The sequence below is a fragment of the Bufo bufo genome, chromosome 2 (genome assembly GCF_905171765.1).
Source record: "Bufo bufo chromosome 2, aBufBuf1.1, whole genome shotgun sequence".
NCBI lineage: Eukaryota > Metazoa > Chordata > Amphibia > Anura > Bufonidae > Bufo > Bufo bufo.
Window position 1 is genome coordinate 556,453,316 of NC_053390.1, and position 27,658 is coordinate 556,480,973.

General features: G+C 42.3%; 1 protein-coding gene across 6 annotated transcripts in view; it reads right to left on the bottom strand.

Moving 5' to 3' along the window:
• ANKRD17 (ankyrin repeat domain 17) overlaps positions 1–27,658 on the bottom strand; it is a 147,888-nt gene that overhangs the window by 52,987 nt on the left and 67,243 nt on the right. For 5 of the 6 annotated variants that reach the window (XM_040418131.1, XM_040418130.1, XM_040418129.1 and 2 more), the window contains 12 exons: positions 25,151–25,298; positions 24,448–24,595; positions 24,127–24,360; positions 23,793–23,887; positions 23,448–23,685; positions 20,792–20,983; positions 20,560–20,669; positions 20,388–20,475; positions 19,297–19,424; positions 16,107–16,250; positions 15,893–15,995; positions 3,758–4,513 (listed from right to left, as the gene is read on the bottom strand). In XM_040418131.1, coding sequence (XP_040274065.1) covers positions 3,758–4,513; positions 15,893–15,995; positions 16,107–16,250; positions 19,297–19,424; positions 20,388–20,475; positions 20,560–20,669; positions 20,792–20,983; positions 23,448–23,685; positions 23,793–23,887; positions 24,127–24,360; positions 24,448–24,595; positions 25,151–25,298 — 2,384 coding nt within the window. The remainder of the gene's footprint in view (positions 1–3,757; positions 4,514–15,892; positions 15,996–16,106; positions 16,251–19,296; positions 19,425–20,387; positions 20,476–20,559; positions 20,670–20,791; positions 20,984–23,447; positions 23,686–23,792; positions 23,888–24,126; positions 24,361–24,447; positions 24,596–25,150; positions 25,299–27,658) is intronic. The other variant, XM_040418135.1, reaches the window with a different exon arrangement.

The window sequence follows — 27,658 nt, forward strand, 5'->3', positions numbered from 1 at the left end:
CAACAGTTATATAGCATGTCTGATGTGAAGCAGATGCTGACTAAACGTACCGCCATTACATTAGGCCTTGTTCACATCTGCATTGTGGCTTCCTATTATAACAGAACCCACAATGCTCTTACCAACCATTGCATGATAGATCCAAATGAGTTATAAGAAGGTTCATTGGGTTCTGCTAAGGTGTTCACTGTTTTGACATGAAAAACACTTCTGCGATGGAACACATGATGCAGATATGAAAACAGCCTAATATATCTAAGCATACATAAAAATACTTTCTAGTTGAAGCGATACGATAAGCTACTCATGAAGATCCATTTCTTTATGGACCCTCTACATGAAATGCTGATGGCGACCCTGGAACTCTGCAGCTCCAGAACAGGCACCACGGTTCACGAGCCCGTGTTGGCAACAAGCCGTTCATTTTTGTGCCTTGCAAATCATTTCACATTTAGTGAATGATTTGGTTCACATACCCTTTTTATTTGTAGATCTGCTAACTACAGTATAACCGGATTCTACTCATTGTGGCAATTTGATCCTAAACTGAGCAGCCTACATTACCAACACAGCCATACATGATACCACACTAGCTAAATGTCCCAATACAGTCTAATGCAGAACACTGCACAATATCAGAAGACAAAGTCAGTCCTATAAAGCTGCTACAGTGGCACGTTTAACCATAAAATCTTTAGGAAGTGAAAAAAGTTAGGAGAACCTTTCATCATGAAATGAAGTGTAATCTACAGGCAACATATTGTAGAGCAGGAAGAGCTGAGCAGATTGATGTTAAAAGATTCAGTAAAACCTGTAATTTATACATTTATATCTCCGCTCTGAGTTTAGTTCTACACAGGTGAGGTGCTATGAGTGATTTGTAGCATTCTCTACGCAAGTCTGTATACATAGCTGTCAGTCACTGATAGTTGTACACAGGGGAGGGGTTATCAGTGCTTGATCGTATTCTCTGTGTAAGGCCTCTAGCACACAACCGTTTTTTTCCCCGTTTACTGGCCGTTTTTTGCACTCCGTATACGGAACCATTCATTTCAATGGTTCCGCAAAAAAAACCTGAGCGTGCTCCGCATGCATTCCGTTTCAAGATAGAACATGTCCTATTATTGCCCACAAATCACGTTCCGTGGCTCCATTCAAGTCAATGGGTCCGCAAAAATACGGAACACATACGGAAATGCATCCGTATATCCTCAGTTTTTTGCGGAACCATGTATTGAAAATGTTATGCTCAGCCCCTTTTATCTATGTAATTACTGTATATGCCATGCGGAAAAACGGATCCGTGAAAAACAGACCGCAAAACACTGAAAAAGCCATACGGTCGTGTGCAGGAGGCCTAAGTGTGTATACATAGATAGCTGTCAGTCACTGATAGTTGTACACAGGGGAGGGGTTATCAGTGCTTGAGCGTACGCTCTGTGTAAGTGTGTATACATAGATAGCTGTCAGTCATTAATTCTACATGGTAGAGGTGTTATCAGTGAATGACAGCATTCTCTGTGTAAAGTGGGTATACAGAGATAGCTGTCACTGATAGCTGTAGACCCGGGGGGGGGGGGGGTGATTGATAGTATTCTCTGTGTAAGTCTGTACAAGGAGATTGTTACCAGCCACTCATAGCTGGACACAGGGTTTGTCTTAAGTCCAGAAAGAGCAGAGGTTTGAATATGTAAATGAGTTTTACTCAATCTTTTCCCACAAAACTATATATGATGCCCACAGATTGCATGGCATTTTACAATGGCAGGTTCTCTTTAAGGGGTTTCTTTTAAAAAAAAAATATATAAATGAAAAAAAATAATGGTATGATCCATGTTCAGCAGAATGAAAGGGTTGTTAAAGTGTTATGCTTTCAACAAACCATGCTTTGTATAATGAAAAGTTACAGAATCAATTCACTGGTTTCAGGATTTCTGCTTGCAGTCATTCAATGGGAATTTCCAGTGATTAAAAATCTGCCCTGGTCAATTGACAATCACTCAGGAGCAGGGGTCGTGACAGATGTAGAACAGTTATCATAGCTGTGTCTTGTAATCAAACTGATCATTACATGATCTGGACACTTAACCCCTGGAATGAACATTATACGTTTCCATTGAACGACAGCAAGCAGAGATGTGAAAACCCATTAGGAATTGATTGCCTGGCTTTTCGACAATTAATAAGCAAATGTGTGTGAATACGCCCAAGTCACTATTGTGATTCAGAAAGAGAAAGGGATAAAGTAATATGGAGGTTTCAGGTATGACATTTATTAAGAGAATGGCAGTTTCTCATGACATCTATACATTAATGACATACCTCTAGGAAACGTTCCATTAAATAGTTAAATAGTCAACACAGACTGGACTGTCTTTCAGTGAGACATTAGATGGTATAGTGGAACGTCATGGATTTCTCATGGCAGTACAACATATTCTGCCATTGTGTTAGCTGTCAAAGGGCAAACAATGCATCTAAATGTACCGAGAATAAAGCTAATGTTCATGGCAGCACCTTGACCTAAGGTTTAGAATATAGCTATATCTGTGCTGCCTAGGTATGTGTCTTCTTGGAGGTTGCAATCTACAGGTAGGGTGACACCATTTACAAAATCGTTCACATTTAGGGAACAAAGTTGAACAGCAGCTGACGTGGCGTCTGTAAGCCATTTCCATCTTGGACTTTCAAGGCTGAGATTGGAATGAGGTCTGTAAGCAGTGGCTAGTGGTTGGCAGATCAGAAAACAGCCAGGCGGGCTGTGCTACACAGTTTCCACAACTCCAATAGAAGTAAATGTCACTGCTATGGTAGTTACGGAAGCACTGCAGCACAACCCGCTTGGCTTGGAGTCCCAGAATCAGCCATCACTGGCTGTCACTTACCAGGGCCTTTCATGGCAGAGAATGGAATAACTCTTTAGAGAGTACCAGTCCTGACATGTTTGTTATTCCTCCAACAAATTTCTCAAAATCTCAACGAGGTATCAACAATGTTAGCACGGGGAGAGGGTTCTGGGCTCACATTGCGTGATCGATTTGGTGAATCTTGAAGGACACCCAATCTCCCCATACCTTCTATTGGTTGGCTTACTTACTCTTAAACTGAGCCAGAATTCCGGGTCATTTTGCTTAGTAAGTGTCCCTCATTGTTATTTCATAAGAAATCGAATGTAGTAAAACAAACAAGCCAGGAGGGGTGAAAAGTCCGCTAAATTAAAGTGGGATCTGGTTACAACAGGCTTATTTATGTAACCCCTTTTAAATTTGGCCAATACTGCACTTTTTACCTTCACCATGTTCCAGCATGAAGGGTACAATCCGTACTCTTCCTGACCTGTAAACATCTGGATGGGGTCACAAGTTCTGCTGTCACCCCTAAGGCCAGTCACTGATCACAGCGGCACAAGTGATCCACTCCAGAATTTTACAGGCCGGGAGGAGAGTGGGTAGGATCCTTATCGCTGCAACAGAGCGGCGGGAACAAGCTGGTGTAGATTTTTTTCTTTTTTTATTACATTACAGAACTAACATTATTTTAAAGGTTATAAAGCTGGGCAACCCCTCTAAGAAGCCTACTTGTGTTCTCATATGCATATATATTTGATGCAGGTCATTAAATAACTGCAGTCACATCCATTCTTCAAGAGGCTGAAAGTGAAAATAAATTAATGTGAAGATCTTAACTATGGTCACAGTAAATACAAGTGTTATTGCACACATGTCAATAAAACCACATGGTGAACCATCATACCCACCTGCCATGATGTCATCCAGCGTGTCAGTGAGGGTCTGAGCAGGACTGGCTATCATTAACCCTTCTTGTGTTTCTGCCAGGACACTTTGCCCAAGCCCTGTCAGCTGTGCTTGACCCAATTCTTGCTGTCCCACAATAACTCCTTGGAGGTCTGCAAGATTTGCAATGGGCCCTGGGGATAATGTACCTGCTGGCAATGGCAGAGTTTGAGGCATTGCCAACGGCTGCATGGGGGTAAAGCCCATAGGTACTGCATTCTGCTGGGAGTCCTGTTTGAGCAGAATGGTGTCAACCTGCTGTAAGTGAGCATAGTCTACCTCTGTGATCTCTTCCCCATCCCCTACTGGAGTTAGCAGCCCTAGATGTTGGCAGGACTGCTGCTGTTGCTGCTGCTGAAGTTGGATTCTCTGGGCTTTCACTTCCAGGTACTGCTTTTTAAGCTGCTGTTGCGTTTTTAATTGCAGCTCTCTTTCTACTTTTTGAAGCTCCTCCAGAATTTTTTGCTTCTTTTGTATCTGCTCCTCTCGGGTTTTGTTCAACTCCTCTATTTTTTCCTTCGTCAACTGATCGGCATGGGCAAGCTCCAGAGATTGTAATTGTGCATTCTTTTCAATGGCTTCTTTGATCCGCTGCTCCAGTTCAGTCAGCTTCCCCTGAGCTTCTTCCACAATGCTTTCTGGAGACTGACTGCTGATGTATCCCTGTGCATCTTGGACGTTGTCTGGCACATGGCCACTGGACTTCTGCTTAGATGCAGCTGTGTGAAAAAGAAACCCCCTCAGAACCAAATGGAAGCGCAAAAAGAATGGCAACCTCATGCCTGGTACTGCCAGACATGGGGAGAGTTGAAAGGACAGGCACATGAACGACATCCACACAACTAAGAAACCATTACAAAATGGAAAAACCCACAGGCAACCACACAGTACAAATGCATCCCCACAAAAGAAAGACACCCAAGTTTTAACATGTTGGAAAAAAACATCTACTATGGGGTAGATTTACAGATGGTGGGTCTTATGCTCCATGCTTTTGTAGTTATGGAAAAAATGAGAAACCTGCACCTGACAAGTTCTGGCAGATTGGTGAAGGGTGATGGCTGAACAAGTCATGGGACAGAGATACTGCAGCTGCTCTTAGTTATGGAAAACGGCCAACAGAAGATCCTGGACCTCAAGTCCTACAACATATAATCAATAACTTTCTAAGGAGGAAAATGGTTTTGTGCTGAACTTGGGATACCACTGACAAACAGCACTGGTGGGTGAGAGTAACAAAAAAAAAATACGTAGGGAGAAGACCGATAGGGGGGAAGGGGGGAGACTTCTAGCAAAATGGCATTCCGCAAGTTGGCTATAAAAAAAAAAAAAAAAAAAAAATCAGGATATTACTCCTACAAAGATGGTGAAATCTCAGACATATTCCTTCTCTAATCCGCATCACCAGCTTTATGCAAAAAGACCAAAATGTACAATGCAGCAATTAAAGAAGAATATCCTACAAAACATTACAGGTAACTGGTTTTACTGAGTCCCGTCAAATCTCCAATGTCTACAAGTTTACATCCACTCTGGAGATCCTCCGTGTACTCAACGGAATCCCCGGCTTGTTACATGGAAATAGGCACTTTGAAGAGAAGAACTTGAGTCACCCAAATAATCCTCAAGCCATGCACTCTTTACAGGTCTGCCCAACCCAAACATGCAAAATGGTGCAAAGCCTTTGAAAGGCAGGGGGAGAACGGGTGCTAATTGTTCCACACTGTGTATCATTTGAAAAGATTTTTTTTTTTAAAGGCCCTTTAATGTAAGGGTAAATTAATGTGACCGGCTCAATGGAGCTCCTGCATCCTCATGACAACACTTTGAAGAGGCTTATCCACCACTGCACAGAACAAAGGGGCACTGTATGGATCCGAATCACTGTTCACATATAACTGGGACTAATCAAGCCACATTGGATAGGGACATTGATCCACACCTCATCTAAGGGTCCTTAACCACCTCCGGACCGCCTAACGCAGGATCGCGTTCCGGAGGTGGCAGCGCTGCGCACAGTCACGCATATACGCGTCATCTCGCGATGGCCGAGATTTCCTGTGAACGCGCGCACACAGGCGCGCGCGCTCACAGGAACGGAAGGTAAGAGAGTTGATCTCCAGCCTGCCAGCGGCGATCGTTCGCTGGCAGGCTGGAGATGTGTTTTTTTTAACCCCTAACAGGTATATTAGACGCTGTTTTGATAACAGCGTCTAATATACCTGCTACCTGGTCCTCTGGTGGTCCCCTTTGTTTGGATCGACCACCAGAGGACACAGGTAGCTCAGTAAAGTACCACCAAGCACCACTACACTACACTACACCCCCCCCCCGTCACTTATTAACCCCTTATTAGCCCCTGATCACCCCATATAGACTCCCTGATCACCCCCCTGTCATTGATTACCCCCCTGTCATTGATCACCCCCCTGTAAAGCTCCATTCAGATGTCCGCATGATTTTTACGGATCCACTGATAGATGGATCGGATCCGCAAAACGCATCCGGACGTCTGAATGAAGCCTTACAGGGGCGTGATGAATGACTGTGGTGATCACCCCATATAGACTCCCTGATCACCCCCCTGTCATTGATTACCCCCCTGTCATTGATTACCCCCCTGTAAAGCTCCATTCAGTCGTCCGCATGATTTTTACGGATCCACTGATAGATGGATCGGATCCGCAAAACGCATCCGGACGTCTGAATGAAGCCTTACAGGGGCATGATCAATGACTGTGGTGATCACCCCATATAGACTCCCTGATCACCCCCCTGTAAAGCTCCATTCAGATGTCCGCATGATTTTTACGGATGCACTGATAGATGGATCCGATCCGCAAAACGCATCCGGGACGTCTGAATGAAGCCTTACAGGGGCATGATCAATGACTGTGGTGATCACCCCATATAGACTCCCTGATCACCCCCCTGTAAAGCTCCATTCAGATGTCCGCATGATTTTTACGGATCCACTGATAGATGGATCGGATCCGCAAAACGCATCCGGACGTCTGAATGAAGCCTTACAGGGGCGTGATGAATGACTGTGGTGATCACCCCATATAGACTCCCTGATCACCCCCCTGTCATTGATTACCCCCCTGTAAAGCTCCATTCAGTCGTCCGCATGATTTTTACGGATCCACTGATAGATGGATCGGATCCGCAAAACGCATCCGGACGTCTGAATGAAGCCTTACAGGGGCATGATCAATGACTGTGGTGATCACCCCATATAGACTCCCTGATCACCCCCCTGTAAAGCTCCATTCAGATGTCCGCATGATTTTTACGGATGCACTGATAGATGGATCCGATCCGCAAAACGCATCCGGGACGTCTGAATGAAGCCTTACAGGGGCATGATCAATGACTGTGGTGATCACCCCATATAGACTCCCTGATCACCCCCCTGTAAAGCTCCATTCAGATGTCCGCATGATTTTTACGGATGCACTGATAGATGGATCCGATCCGCAAAACGCATCCGGGACGTCTGAATGAAGCCTTACAGGGGCATGATCAATGACTGTGGTGATCACCCCATATAGACTCCCTGATCACCCCCCTGTAAAGCTCCATTCAGATGTCCGCATGATTTTTACGGATGCACTGATAGATGGATCGGATCCGCAAAACGCATCCGGACGTCTGAATGAAGCCTTACAGGGGCGTGATCAATGACTGTGGTGATCAACCCATATAGACTCCCTGATCACCCCCCTGTCATTGATTACCCCCCTGTCATTGATTACCCCCCTGTAAAGCTCCATTCAGATGTCCGCATGATTTTTACGGATGCACTGATAGATGGATCCGATCCGCAAAACGCATCCGGACGTCTGAATGAAGCCTTACAGGGGCATGATCAATGACTGTGGTGATCACCCCATATAGACTCCCTGATCACCCCCCTGTAAAGCTCCATTCAGATGTCCGCATGATTTTTACGGATGCACTGATAGATGGATCGGATCCGCAAAACGCATCCGGACGTCTGAATGAAGCCTTACAGGGGCGTGATCAATGACTGTGGTGATCAACCCATATAGACTCCCTGATCACCCCCCTGTCATTGATTACCCCCCTGTCATTGATTACCCCCCTGTAAAGCTCCATTCAGACGTCCGCATGATTTTTACGGATCCACTGATAGATGGATCGGATCCGCAAAACGCATACGGACGTCTGAATGAAGCCTTACACGGGCGTGATGATCAATGACTGTGGTTATCACCCCATATAGACTCCCTGATCACCCCCCTGTCATTGATCACACCCCTGTCATTGATCACACCCCTGTCATTGATCACACCCCTGTCATTGATCACACCCCTGTCATTGATCACCCCCCCTGTCATTGATCACCCCTCTGTAAGGCTCCATTCAGACATTTTTTTGGCCCAAGTTAGCGGAATTTTTTTATTTTTTTCTTACAAAGTCTCATATTCCACTAACTTGTGTCAAAAAATAAAATCTCACATGAACTCACCATACCCCTCACGGAAACCAAATGCGTAAAATTTTTTAGACATTTATATTCCAGACTTCTTCTCACGCTTTAGGGCCCCTAGAATGCCAGGGCAGTATAAATACCCCACAGGTGACCCCATTTCGGAAAGAAGACACCCCCAGGTATTCCGTGAGGGGCATATTGAGTCCATGAAAGATTGAAATTTTTGTCCCAAGTTAGCGGAACGGGAGACTTTGTGAGAAAAAAATTAAAAATATCAATTTCCGCTAACTTGTGCCAAAAAAAAAAAATTTCTATGAACTCGCCATGCCCCTCATTGAATACCTTGGGGTGTCTTCTTTCCAAAATGGGGTCACATGTGGGGTATTTATACTGCCCTGGCATTCTAGGGGCCCCAAAGCGTGAGAAGAAGTCTGGTATCCAAATGTCTAAAAATGCCCTCCTAAAAGGAATTTGGGCACCTTTGCGCATCTAGGCTGCAAAAAAGTGTCACACATCTGGTATCGCCGTACTCAGGAGAAGGTGGGGAATGTGTTTTGGGGTGTCATTTTACATATACCCATGCTGGGTGAGAGAAATATCTTGGTCAAATGCCAACTTTGTATAAAAAAATGGGAAAAGTTGTCTTTTGCCAAGATATTTCTCTCACCCAGCAAGGGTATATGTAAAATGACACCCCAAAACACATTCCCCACCTTCTCCTGAGTACGGCGATACCAGATGTGTGACACTTTTTTGCAGCCTAGGTGGGCAAAGGGGCCCATATTCCAAAGAGTACCTTTAGGATTTCACAGGTCATTTACCTACTTACCACACATTAGGGCCCCTGGAAAATGCCAGGGCAGTATAACTACCCCACAAGTGACCCCATTTTGGAAAGAAGACACCCCAAGGTATTCCGTGAGGGGCATGGCAAGTTCCTAGAATTTTTTATTTTTTGTCACAAGTTAGTGGAAAATGATTATTTTTTTTTTTTTTTTTTTTTTCATACAAAGTCTCATATTCCACTAACTTGTGACAAAAAATAAAAATTTATATGAACTCACTATGCCCATCAGCGAATACCTTGGGGTCTCTTCTTTCCAAAATGGGGTCACTTGTGGGGTAGTTATACTGCCCTGGCATTCTAGGGGCCCAAATGTGTGGTAAGGAGTTTGAAATCAAATTCTGTAAAAAATGACGAGTGAAATCCGAAAGGTGCTCTTTGGAATATGGGCCCCTTTGCCCACCTAGGCTGCAAAAAAGTGTCACACATCTGGTATCTCCGTAATCGGGAGAAGTTGGGGAATGTGTTTTGGGGTGTCATTTTACATATACCCATGCTGGGTGAGAGAAATATCTTGGCAAAAGACAACTTTTCCCATTTTTTTATACAAAGTTGGCATTTGACCAAGATATTTATCTCACCCAGCATGGGTATATGTAAAAAGACACCCCAAAACACATTCCTCAACTTCTCCTGAGTACGGGGATACCAGATGTGTGACACTTTTTTGCAGCCTAGGTGGGCAAAGGGGCCCACATTCCAAAGAGCACCTTTTGGATTTCATAGGTCATTTTTTACTGAATTTGATTTCAAACTCCTTACCACACATTTGGGCCCCTAGAATGCCAGGGCAGTATAACTACCCCACAAGTGACCCCATTTTGGAAAGAAGAGACCCCAAGGTATTCGCTGATGGGCATAGTGAGTTCATGGAAGTTTTTATTTTTTGTCACAAGTTAGTGGAATATGAGACTTTGTATGAAAAAAAAAAAAAAAAAAAAAATCATCATTTTCCACTAACTTGTGACAAAAAATAAAAAATTCTAGGAACTCGCCATGCCCCTCACGGAATACCTTTGGGTCTCTTCTTTCCAAAATGGGGTCACTTGTGGGGTAGTTATACTGCCCTGGCATTCTAGGGGCCCAAATGTGTGGTAAGGAGTTTGAAATCAAATTCTGAAAAAAATGACCTGTCAAATCCGAAAGGTGCTCTTTGGAATATGGGCCCCTTTGCCCACCTAGGCTGCAAAAAAGTGTCACACATCTGGTATCTCCGTACTCAGGAGAAGGTGGGGAATGTGTTTTGGGGTGTCATTTTATATATACCCATGCTGGGTGAGATAAATATCTTGGTCAAATGCCAACTTTGTATAAAAAAATGGGAAAAGTTGTCTTTTGCCAAGATATTTCTCTCACCCAGCAAGGGTATATGTAAAATGACACCCCAAAACACATTCCCCACCTTCTCCTGAGTACGGAGATACCAGATGTGTGACACTTTTTTGCAGCCTAGGTGGGCAAAGGGGCCCATATTCCAAAGAGCACCTTTCGGATTTGACAGGTCATTTTTTTTCAGAATTTGATTTCAAACTCCTTACCACACATTTGGGCCCCTAGAATGCCAGGGCAGTATAACTACCCCACAAGTGACCCCATTTTGGAAAGAAGAGACCCAAAGGTATTTCGTGATGGGCATAGTGAGTTCATAGAAGTTTTTATTTTTTGTCACAAGTTAGTGGAATATGAGACTTTGTAAAAAAAAAAAAAAAAAAAAAAAAAATCATCATTTTCCGCTAACTTGTGACAAAAAATAAAAAGTTCTATGAACTCACTATGCCCATCAGCGAATACCTTAGGGTGTGTACTTTCCGAAATGGGGTCATTTGTGGGGTGTTTGTACTGTCTGGCCATTGTAGAACCTCAGGAAACATGACAGGTGCTCAGAAAGTCAGAGCTGCTTCAAAAAGCGGAAATTCACATTTTTGTACCATAGTTTGTAAACGCTATAACTTTTACCCAAACCATTTTTTTTTTACCCAAACATTTTTTTTTTATCAAAGACATGTAGAACTATAAATTTAGAGCAAAATTTCTATATGGATCTCGTTTTTTTTTGCAAAATTTTACAACTGAAAGTGAAAAATGTCATTTTTTTGCAAAAAAAATCGTTAAATTTCGATTAATAACAAAAAAAGTAAAAATGTCAGCAGCAATGAAATACCACCAAATGAAAGCTCTATTAGTGAGAAGAAAAGGAGGTAAAATTCATTTGGGTGGTAAGTTGCATGACCGAGCAATAAACGGTGAAAGTAGTGTAGGTCAGAAGTGTAAAAAGTGGCCTGGTCTTTCAGGGTGTTTAAGCACTGGGGGCTGAGGTGGTTAATCCTTCCACCGCAGCCATTGTTCCTTTTTAACTCCCTGCCTTCCAAAAGACATAACTGTTAATTTTCTCTTCACATAGCTGTATATGGGCTTGTTTTTGCTGAACAAGTTGTACTTTCTAATGGCACCATTTAGTATTCCGTATGATGTATTGGGAAATTGGAAAATATGAATGGGGAGGAGTTAGCCAAAAAGCAATTGTGCAGTTGTTTAATGGGTTTTGTAACCAAGTGCTAACACATTTTTCTTTAACTACAGTTGCATTGTTTTTGGCAAATTTCTTTGCGTCGCATTAATCTGACATCAATACCTTTTTTACATTTCCGGCTACGGAGCTATGCTATGGCCCTTTTTTGTGGGGCAACCTGTATTTTTTTTTTTATCGATACTATTTTTGAACCATTATGTGACTTTTTGATAACTTCTCAGTGAATATTTGTGGGAGACAAAGCAACTAGAAAATATGATAAAGCCATTTTTTATTGTCAAAATAGGAACATGTGATTTGAATTTATTCTTAATATTTTTTTTAACTTATTGGGTGTCCATACACTGTGCAATCCACTCCTGGGGTCCACATGCAGATTACTGCTAACTGGAGGTAGCACTTGTACTTGCTATTGCTTCAAATATGAAGTACAGGAACAGCCGAGCAATTGGCTGTAATAAGCAGCCAGACGGCACTGTGAACTGGCATCCCTTACACTGGCACTTGTCAGTGTTGAATGGCCACAAGAACGATGGTTCATAATGTCAGATAGCTGGTGCAGCACACATCCTGCTTACACAGGGCCAGGTACTGCCGACAAATGATCATTTTTAGTTGGCTCATCTCAGGGCGTTTTACAGAGAACAATGATCGAAACAAAAGTTCGCTCAGTGGACTGGTTCCTGTAAAGGGGGCTTAAGCAAAGCAACCAGAGCAAGTAGTGTTCATGAGAACTCAGGAGCTGCAGCCATGTCTGTTAATTAAGGCAGAACTAGAGCTAGGTGGAGATCTGATTCACGCCACCCACACTAACTGAAAGGGCTCCAGTAAATGCCATGTCCCCTTCACATTTGTGCCTTGTAATGAAGCTCCCTGCAACTTACAAAAAAATAAAATAAAATGAAGTCATCCGGGTAAATAAAGGGGGCACTTCAATCAAGCTGATCAGTGAGAATGCCAAGAGTTAGATCCCGATGGATCCACTGATATTGAAGGCCTATCGCAAGTACAGGCCATCACTATCAAAAGTACTGGAAAACACCTTTAAATGGGTTGTCCAAGCTCATAAAAAATCTCCCCCTAATTGCTTAAAATAAAAAAATAAAAAATCTAATACCGCTCTCTCTGCCGCTGGTCTGGTCCTGTGTAGTGGTGATGTGCAGCAACCTCCTTCAATGACAGAGCTGATTAATATTTTACAATATAATTGCTCTATGGAGGACATGATTGCAATCAAACTAAACCGATATGAGGCATTTAAAGCTTTGTGGGACCTACAGAAAAAGCACACCCAAAAAACATCTTCGACATGGCTAGATGTAGTTTTATGCCAAGACTACAAAAGGAACGAGGATGATGAAAATAGAAGAGCAGTCTTAGGCTACATGCACACGACCGTGCCGTTTTTAGCGGTCCGCAAACAGCGAATCAGCCAAAAAAATGGAAGCCGTCCGTGAGGCTTCTGCAATTTGCGGAAAGGAACGGGCGGCCCATTGTAGACATGCCTATTCTATTCTTGTCTGTTTTGCGGACAAGAATAGGACATGCTATATTTTTTTTGCGGGGCCACGGAACGGAGCAACGTATGCGGACAGCACACGGAGTGCTGTCCGCATCTTTTGCGGCCCCACTGAAGTGAATGGGTACGCACCCGAAAAACGGTCGTGTGCATGAAGCCTTAGTTTGGGGAACTTTCAGATACTCCCTCCTACTCTCGATCTTGGACTGTGCATTCTCCCTACAAACTCGGACAATACCTGATACTAGAAAAGTTTATTACTTTAATTTTGTTTTATTTATTTTTATCCTCATATGTTTCTATGTGGCAGTTTAAATATGTAATGTGCAGATAATCATATGGAAAAGAAAGATTTTATATCTTTACTACTGTTTTAACAAATGTCAAGCTGCTACATATTTGTTGAAATTTAATAAAGGGGGAGGGGGAGAATACAGCACCAGACCACTGCAATTTCCTAACAAGCAGCAACAGGAGGACCAGACCAGCGGTGCGGAGAACGGCACTGGAGAAAGGGATGACTATAATTTATTTATTTTATTTTTTTTACAATCGGGGAGCTTGTCCAAGATTTTGAAATAACTCCAACAACCCCTTTAACAGTTCAGATGGTATTTCTGAAGGAAAATGGGAACAGGGGAAAAGTGGTACACAAATACAGCTACACACTTCCAAAACCAGTTTGCTAGAGTTAATAAATAATGGAAACTAGAAAGAAAATGCAGGTAACCCAGCATAAACTTTGGTAAAAAAAATAATAATAACTCAATAGGAAGATTAAAACATTAAATAGGACCGCTTCACACATCTACTATGCAAAGAAGCTGCAACCCATGAACAAGCAAAAGGTGCAGAGTACTGAGATGAAAAATAAAGAGAGGAGGACCAATCCCCATATTAAAAGATGGGTCTTTAGGCTAGCAAAGGCAAGTTTCCCTCACTGACGTGACAAGAAATCTGGCTAAAGCTTCTCACAGGATCAAAAGCTTATGTTTCATGCACACTGGTGTTCAAGAGATCCGCTCCTCCGTTCATCATTAAAGAGAACCTGTCACCAAAAATGCAATGCAATCTGAAACCACTAGGTTAGAGGAGGAGGAGCTGACCAGATATATATTTTTGTGGGAAAAGATTCAGTAAAGCCCTGTGTAGTGCTATCGGGACAGGGAGGAGATGTTATCAGTGACTGACAGCTATGTACACAATGCCATCACTGATCAAACCTCCTCCTTGTACTGATGCTGTTCACTGAAGGTAGAGGAAGCAGAGCTATAAATGTAGAAATTACAGGTTATACTGAATCTTTTCCCGTAAGACTATACATCAATCTGCTCAGCTCCTCCTGCTCTATAGCATGCGGTCAGATCACATTGCATTTTTTGGTGAAAGTCCTCTTTAACCAAGAAGGGAAACACGCCAAAGAACTTCCTTTGGGAAGGTTTCCTTGGTGCCTTGCGCTTGGATCAATCTCCAGCAAATAACTGACGGGAAAAGGTCTCTCTCAAATGTTGAGTGTGCACGCGTGATTGTCTGGTGACCACATCTGTGATATAGCTAATATCAGGGCTCATTAGTCAGGGTACAAGCTTGAGGAACATTTCTCATTCACTACTATGTGGTTCCTATTGACCTAACAATCCACCAAGTAAAAAATGCAATCTCAGGGTGCAACTGGCTTAGGGCTTATGCGCACAAACGTTTTTTGTGTTCTGCATACGGGCCGTATTTTGATTCCGTATACGGAACCATTCATTTCAATGGGTCCGCAAAAAATGCGGACAGCGCACGTTTTTTGCATGTAGCTGGTACAAAACCCATGAGGAGCTCCTGGTTTCTGCAGTTACTCGGCACTTTTGCATGAAATAAAATTGGAAATGCAATATTCCTAAATGCATGTAAAAGCAAGCCGCCTTAACTTAAAAATTTAAGTCCAATGTCTGAAAAATGATTTACTTTAATGCTGTAAAAAAAAAAAAAAAAAAAAAAAGTTTCCAAACCTTCCAAATTTGATTAGGATAATGGAATAGGAAGGCCAAAAGGCAGCTCAGAAACCAGACTACACACAGCGTATTAAACTAAAAATTAGCTCTGCAACATGAATAGGATTTTATAAACGAAGATTACCAGAAAAAGTTATTTAACCAGATCATCCTCACTCTTCTGCAGTAGTATGCAGCCATCAAAGAGTTCTTTAAAGGGGTTGTGTCACTTCATCAAATGGCATTTATCATGTAGAGAAAGTTAATACAAGGCACTTACTAAATGTATTGTGATTATTCATATTGCCTCCTTTGCTGGCTGGATCCATTTTTCCATCACATTATACATTGCTCATTCCTATGGTTATGACCACCCTGCAATCCAGCAGTGATGGCCGTGCTGGTACACTATAGGAAAAAGAGCCTCTCTGGTGGCTGGGACAGCAGAAGCACACAGGCACATTTCCTATAGTGAACAAGCACAGCCACTGGTAACCCTTGAATACGAACAGTGTATGAGGTCATGTAAAAATTAATCAGGCCAGCAAAGGAGACAATATGGACAAATCACAATACATTAGTAAGTGCCTTGTATTAACTTTCTCTACATGATAAATGCCATTTGCAGAAGTGAGACAACCCCTTTAAGTCTGCTTAAGTTGCAATGGAGCATATTATGACATTAATTAACCTTCTGTTAAATCAGTGTATGTAAGCTCTAACGTAACAGCATAAGAAGATAAGACTGGTGGGGTGAAGAAACTAACCTTTATTTCGGATAGGAAGGTTTGTAGCAACATTTGCAGGAGGCTTGTCTGGCTCCTGAGGTGGTACAACCATTGGCAGTGCCTGCATTGGAACACGGGGAGCCTAGAAGATTTGTAATTATGGATTTAAGATGGTTATTCCTTTACTGAAAGCTTAAAAATGTTTAGAAAAACATATGCAGGGAATTAGGAAAGTCAGAAAATTATAGGTTACCCGATTCAAGTCATGGGAGGGAGGGGTGAACTGTGTAACGTCGGGTGGGGGAGCAGAGAGAAGGTTATTAGGATAATCCAATAGGTAGCAAACTACACTGGTGTGACCTCCTTTGGCAGCTTCAATTAGCATTGTGGAGCCATCCTAAAGAAAGGGGGGAAAAAAAGCATTTAGTACGAATGTGCAAATTAGATATACTAAACACAAAAAAAAAAAAAAAAAAAAAAAAAATCAGACTTTCAATCGAAATATTAAATTGTGTGGCAAATACTTGCGGCTGCGTTCACGCTTCCACATAAAGGATTCATAAAAATAACATACAAGATACTGGACCATTCAGGAAAGCAGGATGGTCTTTTACTTCTCAGTACTAGATCATTTCATTAAAAACATGGTCATCTACAGAGTATACTCACATATGGGGGGGACACATGGCGATAGTCATATGTGCACTATATTTTGCAACTTTTTAGGCGTCTTTCAACTTTTTTTAAAGTGGTAAAAAGGGGGTGAGGCTTCACACAGCCTGCCAGCTTTACCGTAACTTACTTCAGTTTCTGGCGTACGTTATAGCTGAAATCTGCGCCAGCTACTTGCCGGCATAGACTTGAGTTTCTGATGCACGGCAGGGCAGCAATGCATCCATTTTATAATGAGGCATCTACCTCTTAATAAATTAGGCACAACTCAGGGCAGTGCAGGGAGATTAAAGGGCTTCTGTCACCCCACTAAAGTCCTTTTTTTTTTTTTTTTTGCTACTTATAATCCCTATACTGCGATATATCAATAGATGATGTTATTAATCATTTTCGTTCAGTAGATAATTCAAAAAATGGACTTTTATCATATGCAAATTACCTGTCTAGCAGCAAGTAGGGCAGCTACTTGCTGGTAGCAGCCGCATCCTCCTCTCATAAACACGCCCCCTCCTGTTGTTGATTGACAGGGCCAGCGGACGTGCTCGCTCTCTGCTGGCCCTGTCTGCATTCAAAATCTGGCGCCTGCGCCGTACTTTTCTTCAGTCGGCGCAGGCGCACTGAGGGGAGGACGCTCGCTCGGCCGCTCCATTTTCAATGCGCCTGCGCCGATGACGTCACATCTACACCCGGCGCATTGAGGAAGGAGCTGCCAAACGAGCGTCCTCCTCAGTGCGCCTACGCCGACTGAAGACAGGTACGGCGCAGGCGCCAGATTTTGAATGCAGACAGGGCCAGCAGAGAGCGAGCACGTTCGCTGGCCCTGTCAATCAACATGAGGAGGGGGCGTGTTTATGAGAGGAGGATGTGGCTGCTACCAGCAAGTAGCTGCCCTACTTGCTGGTAGACAGGTAATTTGCATATGATAAAAGTCCATTTTTTTTAATTATCTACTGAACGAAAATGATTAATAACATCATCTATTGATATATTGCAGTATAGGGATTATAAGTAGCAAAATAAAATGTGTTCGGGTATGACAGGCTTGATAAATCTCACCCCATATTCAGAAATGCTTGCGTCTGTTCCATATATTTGCAAGGGAGTGCTTCTACAGAATGGATGGATGGGTTTTACAGACTCCATTCAGATGCATGAAAAACTGTACCATAAATTTCTGCATTAAGGAAACGCATTTCTAAGTGAATGTGTGAGTAAAAACAAAAAGTAACGCAACTCACACAGAAAATAATAAACTTTATATGCAGAGTTGAACAGAAAAGTTATCACCCATGGTAGAGTGTCCTGCGTGCCATATGCCAAAGACAGGAGAGATTCTCAAAGACTTGCTCTCATGGTGATAATGAATGCCAGTGTGAATACAGCCTAATATAAATCTAATAGAAAAGTATTGAACATTAAAGTGGTTTTCCCCTAAGGAATAGTATATATAATTAAATCTAGCCCATAAGTACGACAATGTTTGCATTTACATTTATTTAAAAAACGGTTCTCTCCAGATATGCAGAAATAAATGACAGCAGAGTGCCACCTGCTGTTTTTATGTAGCAGGTTTTCTGTGTCCACCTCAGTAAACGTGTGGAGGTGGACACAAGTGCTCAGTCTTGCTTCTCTCTGCTCCTCTAGGTATGCAGAGAGATCCCTCTCAGAAGCGGAGAAGACACTGTAGCTTCAGAAGCAGACAGCTCACCACACCAAGGATCACGTGCACATCTGCAGGAGCAGACAGAAAGCCAAGACTGAACGTGTGTCCAGCCTCTACACATTTACCGAGGTGGACATGGTAGGGCTGTTCAATAGAAACAGCAGGTGGCGCTATACCAACGTTATTCAAGAGATGTCTGGGGATTTAAAGGGAACCTGTCACCAGGATTTTGTGCATAGAGCTGAGGACATGGGCTGCTAGATGGCCGCTAGCACATCTGCAATACCCAGTCCCCACAGCTCTCTGCTCTTTTATTGTGTTAAAAAACCTTTTTGATCAATATGCAAATGACCTGATACGAGTCCTGTGTCCAGAGATGAGTCAAGCGGAAAAGAGCCCAGCACCGCCCCGCGTCCTCCGAATCTCCTCCTTGCTGGCTGACGTCACAGAGCTGGAGCGCCGAAATCTCGCGATGCGCGAGCTAGCGCATGCGTAGTTCGTTCCTTGTGCTGATGCCAGCACAGGGAATGAACATGATGCCGACACTGCGCATGCGCTAGCTCGCGCATCACGAGATTTCGGCGCTCCAGCTCTGTGACGTCAGCCAGCAAGGAGGAGATTTGGAGGACGCGGGGCGGTGCTGGGCTCCTTTCCGCTTGACTCATCTTTGGACACAGGACTCATATCAGGTCATTTGCATATTGATCAAAAAGGTTTTTTAACACAATAAAAGAGCAGAGAGCTGTGGGGACTGGGTATTGCAGATGTGCTAGCGGCCATCTAGCAGCCCATGTCCCCAGCTCTATGCACAAAATCCTGGTGACAGGTTTCCTTTAAACCTTTTTAAAGGTGTGTAAATACAAAAATGTTTAGAATGGGATGGATTTAATTATAAAATATTTATTTAGGGGACAACCCCCTTTAAGACACTCCCACTTGTATTTTCAGCAAGGTTTTAAAAATGGAGGTTTATACACTAGTGCATGTAGTTCATTATGCAAACAGATAACGTCAGAAGATCTCTTGCCATAAATCCCTACAAATGCATGTTGACTCATTACAAAATAAAAAAGTCGTCTTTTGGGACCAAATGTTAGAACCATTTTACCTTTAACCTGTGCGTTGGATCAGCCCCATGAGCTAAAAGCAACTCAACCACTGCTAGATGTCCTCCAGCACACGCAAGAGACAGGACAGTATGGTCATTATTCAACGTTGTGCGATTCACATTGGCGCCTAAAACAAAAAGTATAGTTATAGCGAGGCTAACCATACACAACCTGACATCTAATACTCTAATCTATTACCCATTTTCTTATAGCTACACAACTGCTGAAGATTTACTGTACAAAGGACTATCACAGGGAAAGTTAAACAACCCGTTCCTTTTTTTTCTTCTTAATTAACTAAATACAATGCTTTTCCGTCATCTGAATGCTTCTCTCCCTGTTGCCAAGTCTGAGAAAGAACAACTCATTTTAATGGGCTATAATACAGATCTACTGGACAGCTGATTAATATTTAGAACCTGCACCAAATGCTGAAATGGGGGATTTCTGTCCCCCTAACCCAAACTCCTTTTCCGTGTGATCGTGGGTAACCGGTACCACCCGCCTTCTAGAGACTTGTGAGGTCCCAAAGAGGAACCCCACCCTCTAATTAACACTAATCAACAGTCCATGTTTGCAAAAATCTGGAACTAGAAATGCAGTTTTTGGTGCAAGGAGACACATAAATCCTTTTTTAATTCCCATTCCTTTTGAACTTCATCAATTGCACCAAAAGCTGCATGTGCGATTCCAGCTTGAGCGTATGTTGATACATATACCATCTCCCATGGTTTTCAATGGGAAGCCATGCTATCTCACATGCAAGTCATGGAGGGAAAAAGCTGGCAATTTGTGAGACGGAAAGTGTGGCATTTAGCCACACAGAGATTAGCTTAATTGAAATATGGCTAATCTGTGTACAAACTTTAAATCTGCCATGTGGACATACCCTTATTAGGGTAGAGGATCTAATCACGCTACAAACCGCTCTCCTGAACATTCACATTTTCAAGGATCTATTCCTATAAGAAGGTGCCTAAGAAACAGCTCTGGGGTAACGCAAAAACCAAACCATGATCAATTCATGGTGGATGTGGTCAAAGGTTATTTGACGCCATAGCATGCGGACTTGTTCACTATGCAAAAGTACCTTTGCTAATGAGAAACTGGACAGTACAGACATGACCAGCTCTTGCAGCCTTCATCAGCGGGGTCCGACCTCCTTCAGATTCATGTTCCTGAAACATAAAAAACCATACATGTCTGGATATCGGAACTTTTCTTATTTAATACAGGCAAAAGAATAAACTGCAAAAGCTTACCAAATCTGCACCAGCCTGAAGCAGCACATCTGCCACATCAGTATGCCCATTTTCACAAGCATACGTTAGAGCTGTATCACCCGTTGCAGTTGTTGCGTGTACATTCGCTCCTACAGAACCAAATGCAAAATCATTTTAGAATGTCAGGACATTGTTGTAAATGCTGCCTACCGTCACCAAAGCAAACACAACAGCTCTCAATAGGCAATGCAAAAACGTAGCGAGTACATACCAGCAGCAAGCAGGTATTTGACCAGCTCTAGGTGACCTTCTTGTGCAGCTTCCATCAAAGGCGTAGAACACCCAAGCTCAATATCGGCACCCGCTTTAATGAGGAAGTCTGCCACTTCTAGAAAGCCTCCACAACAGGCCAGAGTTAGGGCAGTTTCTTGAGTCTCTTCAGTCTGAGCATTGATGTTTGCTCCTATAGAAGAGAACATTGATTGAACCAAAGGCATGTTCCGCATGTTATTTTACAATGTTTAGTTTAGTACAGGGTATATCAAGTGATACCAGCTAGCAGGTAGGTTTTATTCACAATGTATGTATGCTATATCTTTGAAAACCTCACATTCAGAACTCTTATCATTTGAATGTTTTTTTTTGGGGGGGGGGTTTCCCGAGAGGTAGGGGTGTTCTTGTGTTCCATTAAGGCCTCATTGAAACGACAGTGTCCATTTTGCAATCCACAAAACACTGATCCCTAAATAGAGCAGTCCGAGCCATGTCCGTGATATGGACAAGAAAAGGACACATTCTATTTTATTTTTTGCAGGGCTGCAGAACAGACATATGGATGCGGCTCTTTTGTGGACCCACTGAAGTGAATGGGTCAGCATCAGATCAGAGAGGCAGGGGGAAAAAAAAAAAAGAAACCTCAGATGTGTACCCAAACCACGGTCTTAACCCCTTAGTGACCAGCCTGTTTTGGGCCTTACTGACCAAGCGTTTTTCTTCCTTTTTTCATCGTCTTGTTTCAAGAGCTATAACTTTTTTCCCCCCATCTATATAGCTTTCTGAGGGCTTTTTTTTTTTTCCCGGGACAAGTTGTAGTTTTTAACAGCGCCATTTTGGAGTACACAACTTTCTGATTAACTTTTATTAACTCGTTCTGGGAGGGAGATGGGAAAAACAGAAATACTGCCACTGCGTTTTTACGTTATTAAGTTTACAGAGTTAATTTTTCGGTATAAATAACATATCTTTATTCTCTGGGTCAGTACGATTACAGTGATAGCAAATATATATATATATATATATATATATATATATATATATATATATATATATATATATATATATATATATATATATATATATAATTTTTTTTACATTTTACTACTTTTTTTTGCAATAAAACCCCCTTTTCTTTTTAAAAGAAAAAATGTTTTTGCATTGCCGCTTTCCAAGACCCACAACTCGTGTGAGGGCTTGATTTTTGCGGGACGACTTGTATTTTTCATTGGTATCATTTTGGAGTAAACAGTGCTTTTTGATCGCTTGTTTTGTTTTTTTGGTGGCAACTAAAATTAAATTAGCAATTCTGCCTTTTCTTTCTTACGGCGTTCACCATAGGGGATAGTTTACATGATATTTATGTAGTCCGGGTCATTAAGGACGTGGCAATACCAAACATATGGGGAAGATTTTTTTTTTTGCAATTTTTTTTCATTGAAAAGCATTTTTTCAATTGGAAAAAAAAAGCGTTTATTTTTTTTTAATAAATTAGTTTTAGTTTTTTTTTACCACTTAATAGTCCCACAAGGGGATTATAACAGACAGCTTTTTGATTGCTTTTAAAATGCAATGCACTATCCCTATAGTGCATTGCATTTTAATGGCAATGCTATTCTGACATTGACCAGAGAGGCACAGACTGCTGGAAATTACTGAAGAATGGTCTGGGGCCTGCATCAGACCCCAGGCAGCCTTCACACACATTGGAACCCCGGCGATCGCATTTGCAGGTTGTCGATGGGAGACAGAAGGCGTCTACTCCCTCTGTCAGCACTTTACATGCGGCGGGCGCCATTGCCCGCGGCATGTAAAGTGTTAAACAGCCCAAATCGACACCCCGGCTAGTCTGGGCTGTTAAAGCAGGTCCGCGGCTCTCACATGAGCCGTAAAAAAAAAAGCGACGGGTCAGCCTAAGGCCCCTTAATCACCGCGGTAAAAACACGTATGGGTGGTCACTACGGGGTTAAGCAGTACTTTGAAAACTTCATAGAGTTGTTTCTTTAATAACATCAATCAAGACAAAGCACCACGCAAACACTATAATTTGGAAGTATGGCATTTTTCACTGTACCACAATGCTTGGCATGGACATAAGGAAAACACATTCAAAACAAGTCACATTTTTTCCAAACTTTTATGAGGGCAAACTGCTCTGGTAATATGTCTACAATGCCACTTTCACATGTTGAGTATTTGATCAGTATTTATCAGTACTTGTAAGCCAAAACCAGGAGTGGATTTAAAAACACAGAAGTAGTACAAATCTTCCCATTATATTTTATCTCCACACATCAACTTTCACGTCTGCGGCAGGGTTAACCAGCCACCAGTTCCAGCAGAGACTGCCGGTCGGACCCAAACCGCAGCAGTCTGTCTAATTCTCCGCACTTTTGCTAGATTGTGACCAGTTGCATCCAGCAGTAGCGGATATGGAGGTCCAGCAAGGTGCTCTCTACCAGAACTGGTGCTGTATATGTGAAATTAGCCTAACGTAGTCACTAATTAACACTATGCAAGAGAAAAATGTTACAGGGGAGAAGACCACATTGCCAAGGGGTGTTTGCATATCCTTTGTAATTTACGATATTCAAATGCAGAAATATGACTACTCAAACTCATTCTGAAACAAAGGCATATAAAAGGACGCTTACCCTGCCCGAGTAATAATGCCACCATTTCTTCATGTCCTTCCCGTGCAGCTTCCATGAGAGGTGTATAGCCTTCATCATTTACCTCCTCTAGATTGGCACCTCGCTCTATAAGTAACGCTGCCAGCTCCACGTGGCCACCACAAGCCGCCAGCGTTAGTGGAGACTCAAACGAATCTGCTGGCATATTCACCTGAGCTCCACTATCTAGCAGCAGTCGAGCCACCTCTACATGGCCATCCTGTATGTGACATAGAAGACGATTATTAATGTATGCAGAATCCTATCCCAGAAATCACCAGCGAGGCTACGCTGCAGAATGTGACTGCTATCTAAAGGTCTGATTACCATGCAAGCTTCCATTAAGGCAGTGTGCATCTCATCTGTTTTATGCTCTTGGTCAGCCCCAGCCTCCAATAAAAATCTCACCATTTCCAAGTGTCCTACAAGAAAGATGACACACAAGACATAAGACACACACCCATTATGTATATTTCATAAATTAATACAGTCCAACAATCGATATATGGCCCAAGCCACAATTTGGGGGGGGAAGACAAAAAAAAAAAACACAATTAATTCAATCAACGTGCAAGTCACAATACATGAATATCAGGACAATAAGCCAATTCAGGGGCATTCGTATGGCAACGGATTTCTAAACACTGCAATAATAACCTACCTTTATAGCATGCTAAAGTAAGTGCACTCTCTTTAAATTCATTGGAATGAGTATTAATTCCAGCTCCATTCTCCAGAAGGACTCTGGCCACTTCCACATGCCCAGCACTCCCTGCCTCCATGAGAGGAGTGTGACCATTTTCATTGTGGTCCTCAATGCTAGCACCCGATTCCAGCAGCACCTTTACAACATCTACATAGCCGCCGGCACATGCATAGGTAAGTGCTGTGTTTCCTGGTTCAGGAAGAACATTGAAAATTACAAGAAAGCAGCAAGAAGAAGAAGAATACTAAGCAACGTATTATCACAAGTAAAGCAAACCTGTGGATGACTGGGAATTCACATCAGCATCATGAGCTAGGAGCAGCTTCACAATTTCCACATGTCCCCCATTAGCAGCAGCCATTAAAGGCGTAATGTCTCCTTTTATACCCCGATCTTCTACATTAGCATGCATAGCCAAAAGAACCTTTAAAAAGAGAAGAAAAAGGAGTACAGCAGGTTTACAGCATTTTTAACAATAATGGGAAGGATCGCTGCAATAGCTTTCCAAAACTAGAAGTCACTCATTTTTGGTTTCCCAGTTTCATGCACTTTTGAAAGTGAACAGAAAAATGACTATTCATCATTAAGTCAAGATTTCTTAGATGAAGCTTTGGTTGTAACTACAATCCTGATTAAGGACGGTTTCAGAGGACAAATCACAAAATTGTGTGTTCTGGCCAGAAATTCGGACACATTTTTAAATGGACTGCACACAGATGGATGCCATGTGAAGCCCATTTTTCCCCGCAGAACCATTCATTTAAGTCCTGCAGGGAAAATCGGACAAGGAAAGAACATGTTGTGATTTTCTATGAACGGATCACTGGTGAAAAGAATAAATGTGATTATGCTAATTCAAGTTACTGGGTCAGTGAGCAGTCTGGGTGCTGTCCGTTCTACAAACACCGCCTCTCTGAAAAGCATACAAGAAATATACAAAATTATAAAAGGAGGAAAATATATGTAAAAAGAGTCTAACCTGTGCAAGTTCATAATATCCAGCGGAACAGGCAAGGCAAAGGAGGGACTCCCCTTCCTCTGTGTGCTCATTAACACTGCGGCCTTCAATTAGCAATTTCCTCACAGCATTAACATCTCCTTCAGAGCAAGCTTCTGCTAAACTGCGGCTGTCAGAGCAAGAGAAGCATTAAATGGCAATGCTGTTATATTACTTACACTCCAAAATGTCACCTAGCAGTGATGTGCCGCTTGGGGACTTGTCATTGCCTTCCGTTTTGGAAGTTCAGGAGTCGGAGCGGCAGATCACTGATCGGACTTGGAAACAGAGGAGTACATACACACGGCTGCCCACAGTTAATGTCCCAATGGGTGGACAACCCCTTTAAGGACTGGGCCACTATTTATTTTGCAATTTTATTTTTTCCTTCCCACATTTTGAGAGCCATAACTTTTTTAAAGGATAAGTTAAGTTATATTTTTAAAGGACAATTTAATTCACCATATCTTGTATTGAGAAGCTGGTAAGCTTTTGTGGGAATCAAACTGGAAAAAAAAAAACGCAATTACGCCATGACTGTCAGTCTTGCTTTTACTAATTTATATACTTATTATGTTTTACTACTTAACCAGTGAACACTCAGTGACTTGCTTGTAGTTAAGCTCACTGCCTTAGAAGTATGCTATGGTGATGGTAAGGGCTCACGAGCTGCGCCCATGTGGGTGCCTGATGTATTATACAGTAGTCACCTGGTTCTCACTGGCAGGATCAGAGAACTCAGATCCTGGCAGTTTAACCCCCTCAGATGCCACAGTCAATAGTGACCACAACACCTGAGCGGTTAGACAGCTCGCTCTGTCGTTTGTCTGACACCCCGCAAAAAATAAAAATAAAATAAAAAAATAAAACAAATATCAGAATGACTATGCACTAATACAGGACTACTACAAGTGATGAAATGATTGTAGGTTCAAGTCCCCTAAGTGAATAAAAAAAACAAAAAAAAACAAACAAACAGTCTCCTGCAGCGGGGAGAGTGTACCAATTATTGCATTCTATGGGAGAAGCTATCAGAGGATCGAATGTTCAAGTCCTCTAATGGGACTTTAAAAATAAAGATCAATAATGAATTTTAAAAAAAAAGTGAAGAAAAAGGTTTTAAAAAATTTCAAACATAATTAAAATCACCTTTCCCTAGTTTACATGTAAAAATAAACTAAATAAATTTAACGTAGCAGGTATTGCTGCAATTCAAAATGCCCACACTATTAAAATCCAAAAATATATTTGAGTGAACGCCAAGTAGGGGGAAGAAAAAAAAAAAATGCAATTCACCAATCACTTTTTTCCTCTCTCAAAACAATTATTAAAAAAAGTCATACGTACCCCACAAACAGTACCAAAAAAATAAAAAGAATTTTTTTTGTCTTAGATAACCCCTTTAAGCTGAATTCGTATCAAGTTCAATAAGAAATCAGTTTAAATGAGTGCAGAGATAAGGGCTAGAAAACAAGCCGACTGCCTATTTTTTGGCAGGTGTCGGAAACTATTCAGCGGATGGAAGGCTCCATCTGCTGGGTAGGTTTCAGCACCAGCTCAGAATCACTCGAATGGGAGCCGAGCTGCAGTACGCCAGTATAGCCACCACACAGACCCTTGGTGCTTCTAGTGTATCGTTTACAGCTGATCGGAAAGGTTGCTGGGGGTCGGATGCCCACCAATCTGGACCAGAAAACCCTTTTAACAAAGACCCATTGAAAATGAAGGTTCTTCTGAGATTTCAAAATGTAAAGGAACACTCTGGACAAAAAACTGATACAACACAGTAATGCCTAGTGCATGATGGGAGAAAGGAGGGGTATGACAGAGGATTCTATCTTTTGCATTCTTTGAATACCAGTACCAGGCGCCACCTTTCAGGGTGTTCCCTAGCCATAACGTAGTGATGCATTCGTTTTGCTTGGTGTGCTCCTTTATGCCAGATTCAGACATGGCAGATATGCACCAAAATCTGAAAAATAGCACAATACAACACTTGTCTGCGCTTTATTTTTCCATTGTAAAATAGCGGGCAGAACCTGCCTCTTGTCCTTTATAGAATTTTCACTGCAGAATTCACCCTTTGCAATTTCCAGGGTGAAATCCATGGCAAAATGTGTATGAACTAACCCTTAAAGGGCTTCTGTCACCCCACAAAACTTTTTTTTTTTTTTTTGGATAGTTACATTCCTTATAGCGCGATATAGGAGAATTAAATGGTATTACTTACTTTCATGCGGCCGTTTCTTTAGAAAACGAAGTTTTATAATATGTAAATGCGGTCTCTACCAGCAAGTAGGGCGTCTACTTGCTGGTAGCCGCAGCAGAAAACCGCCCCCTCGCCGTGTTGATTGACAGGGCCAGCCGTGATCTCCTCCTCCGGCCGGCCCTGTCAGTATTTCAAAAATCACGCGCCTCTGTTGATTCGGCGCAGGCGCTCTGAGATGAGGAGGCTCGTCTCCTCCGAACTCCCTCAGTGCGCCTGCGCCG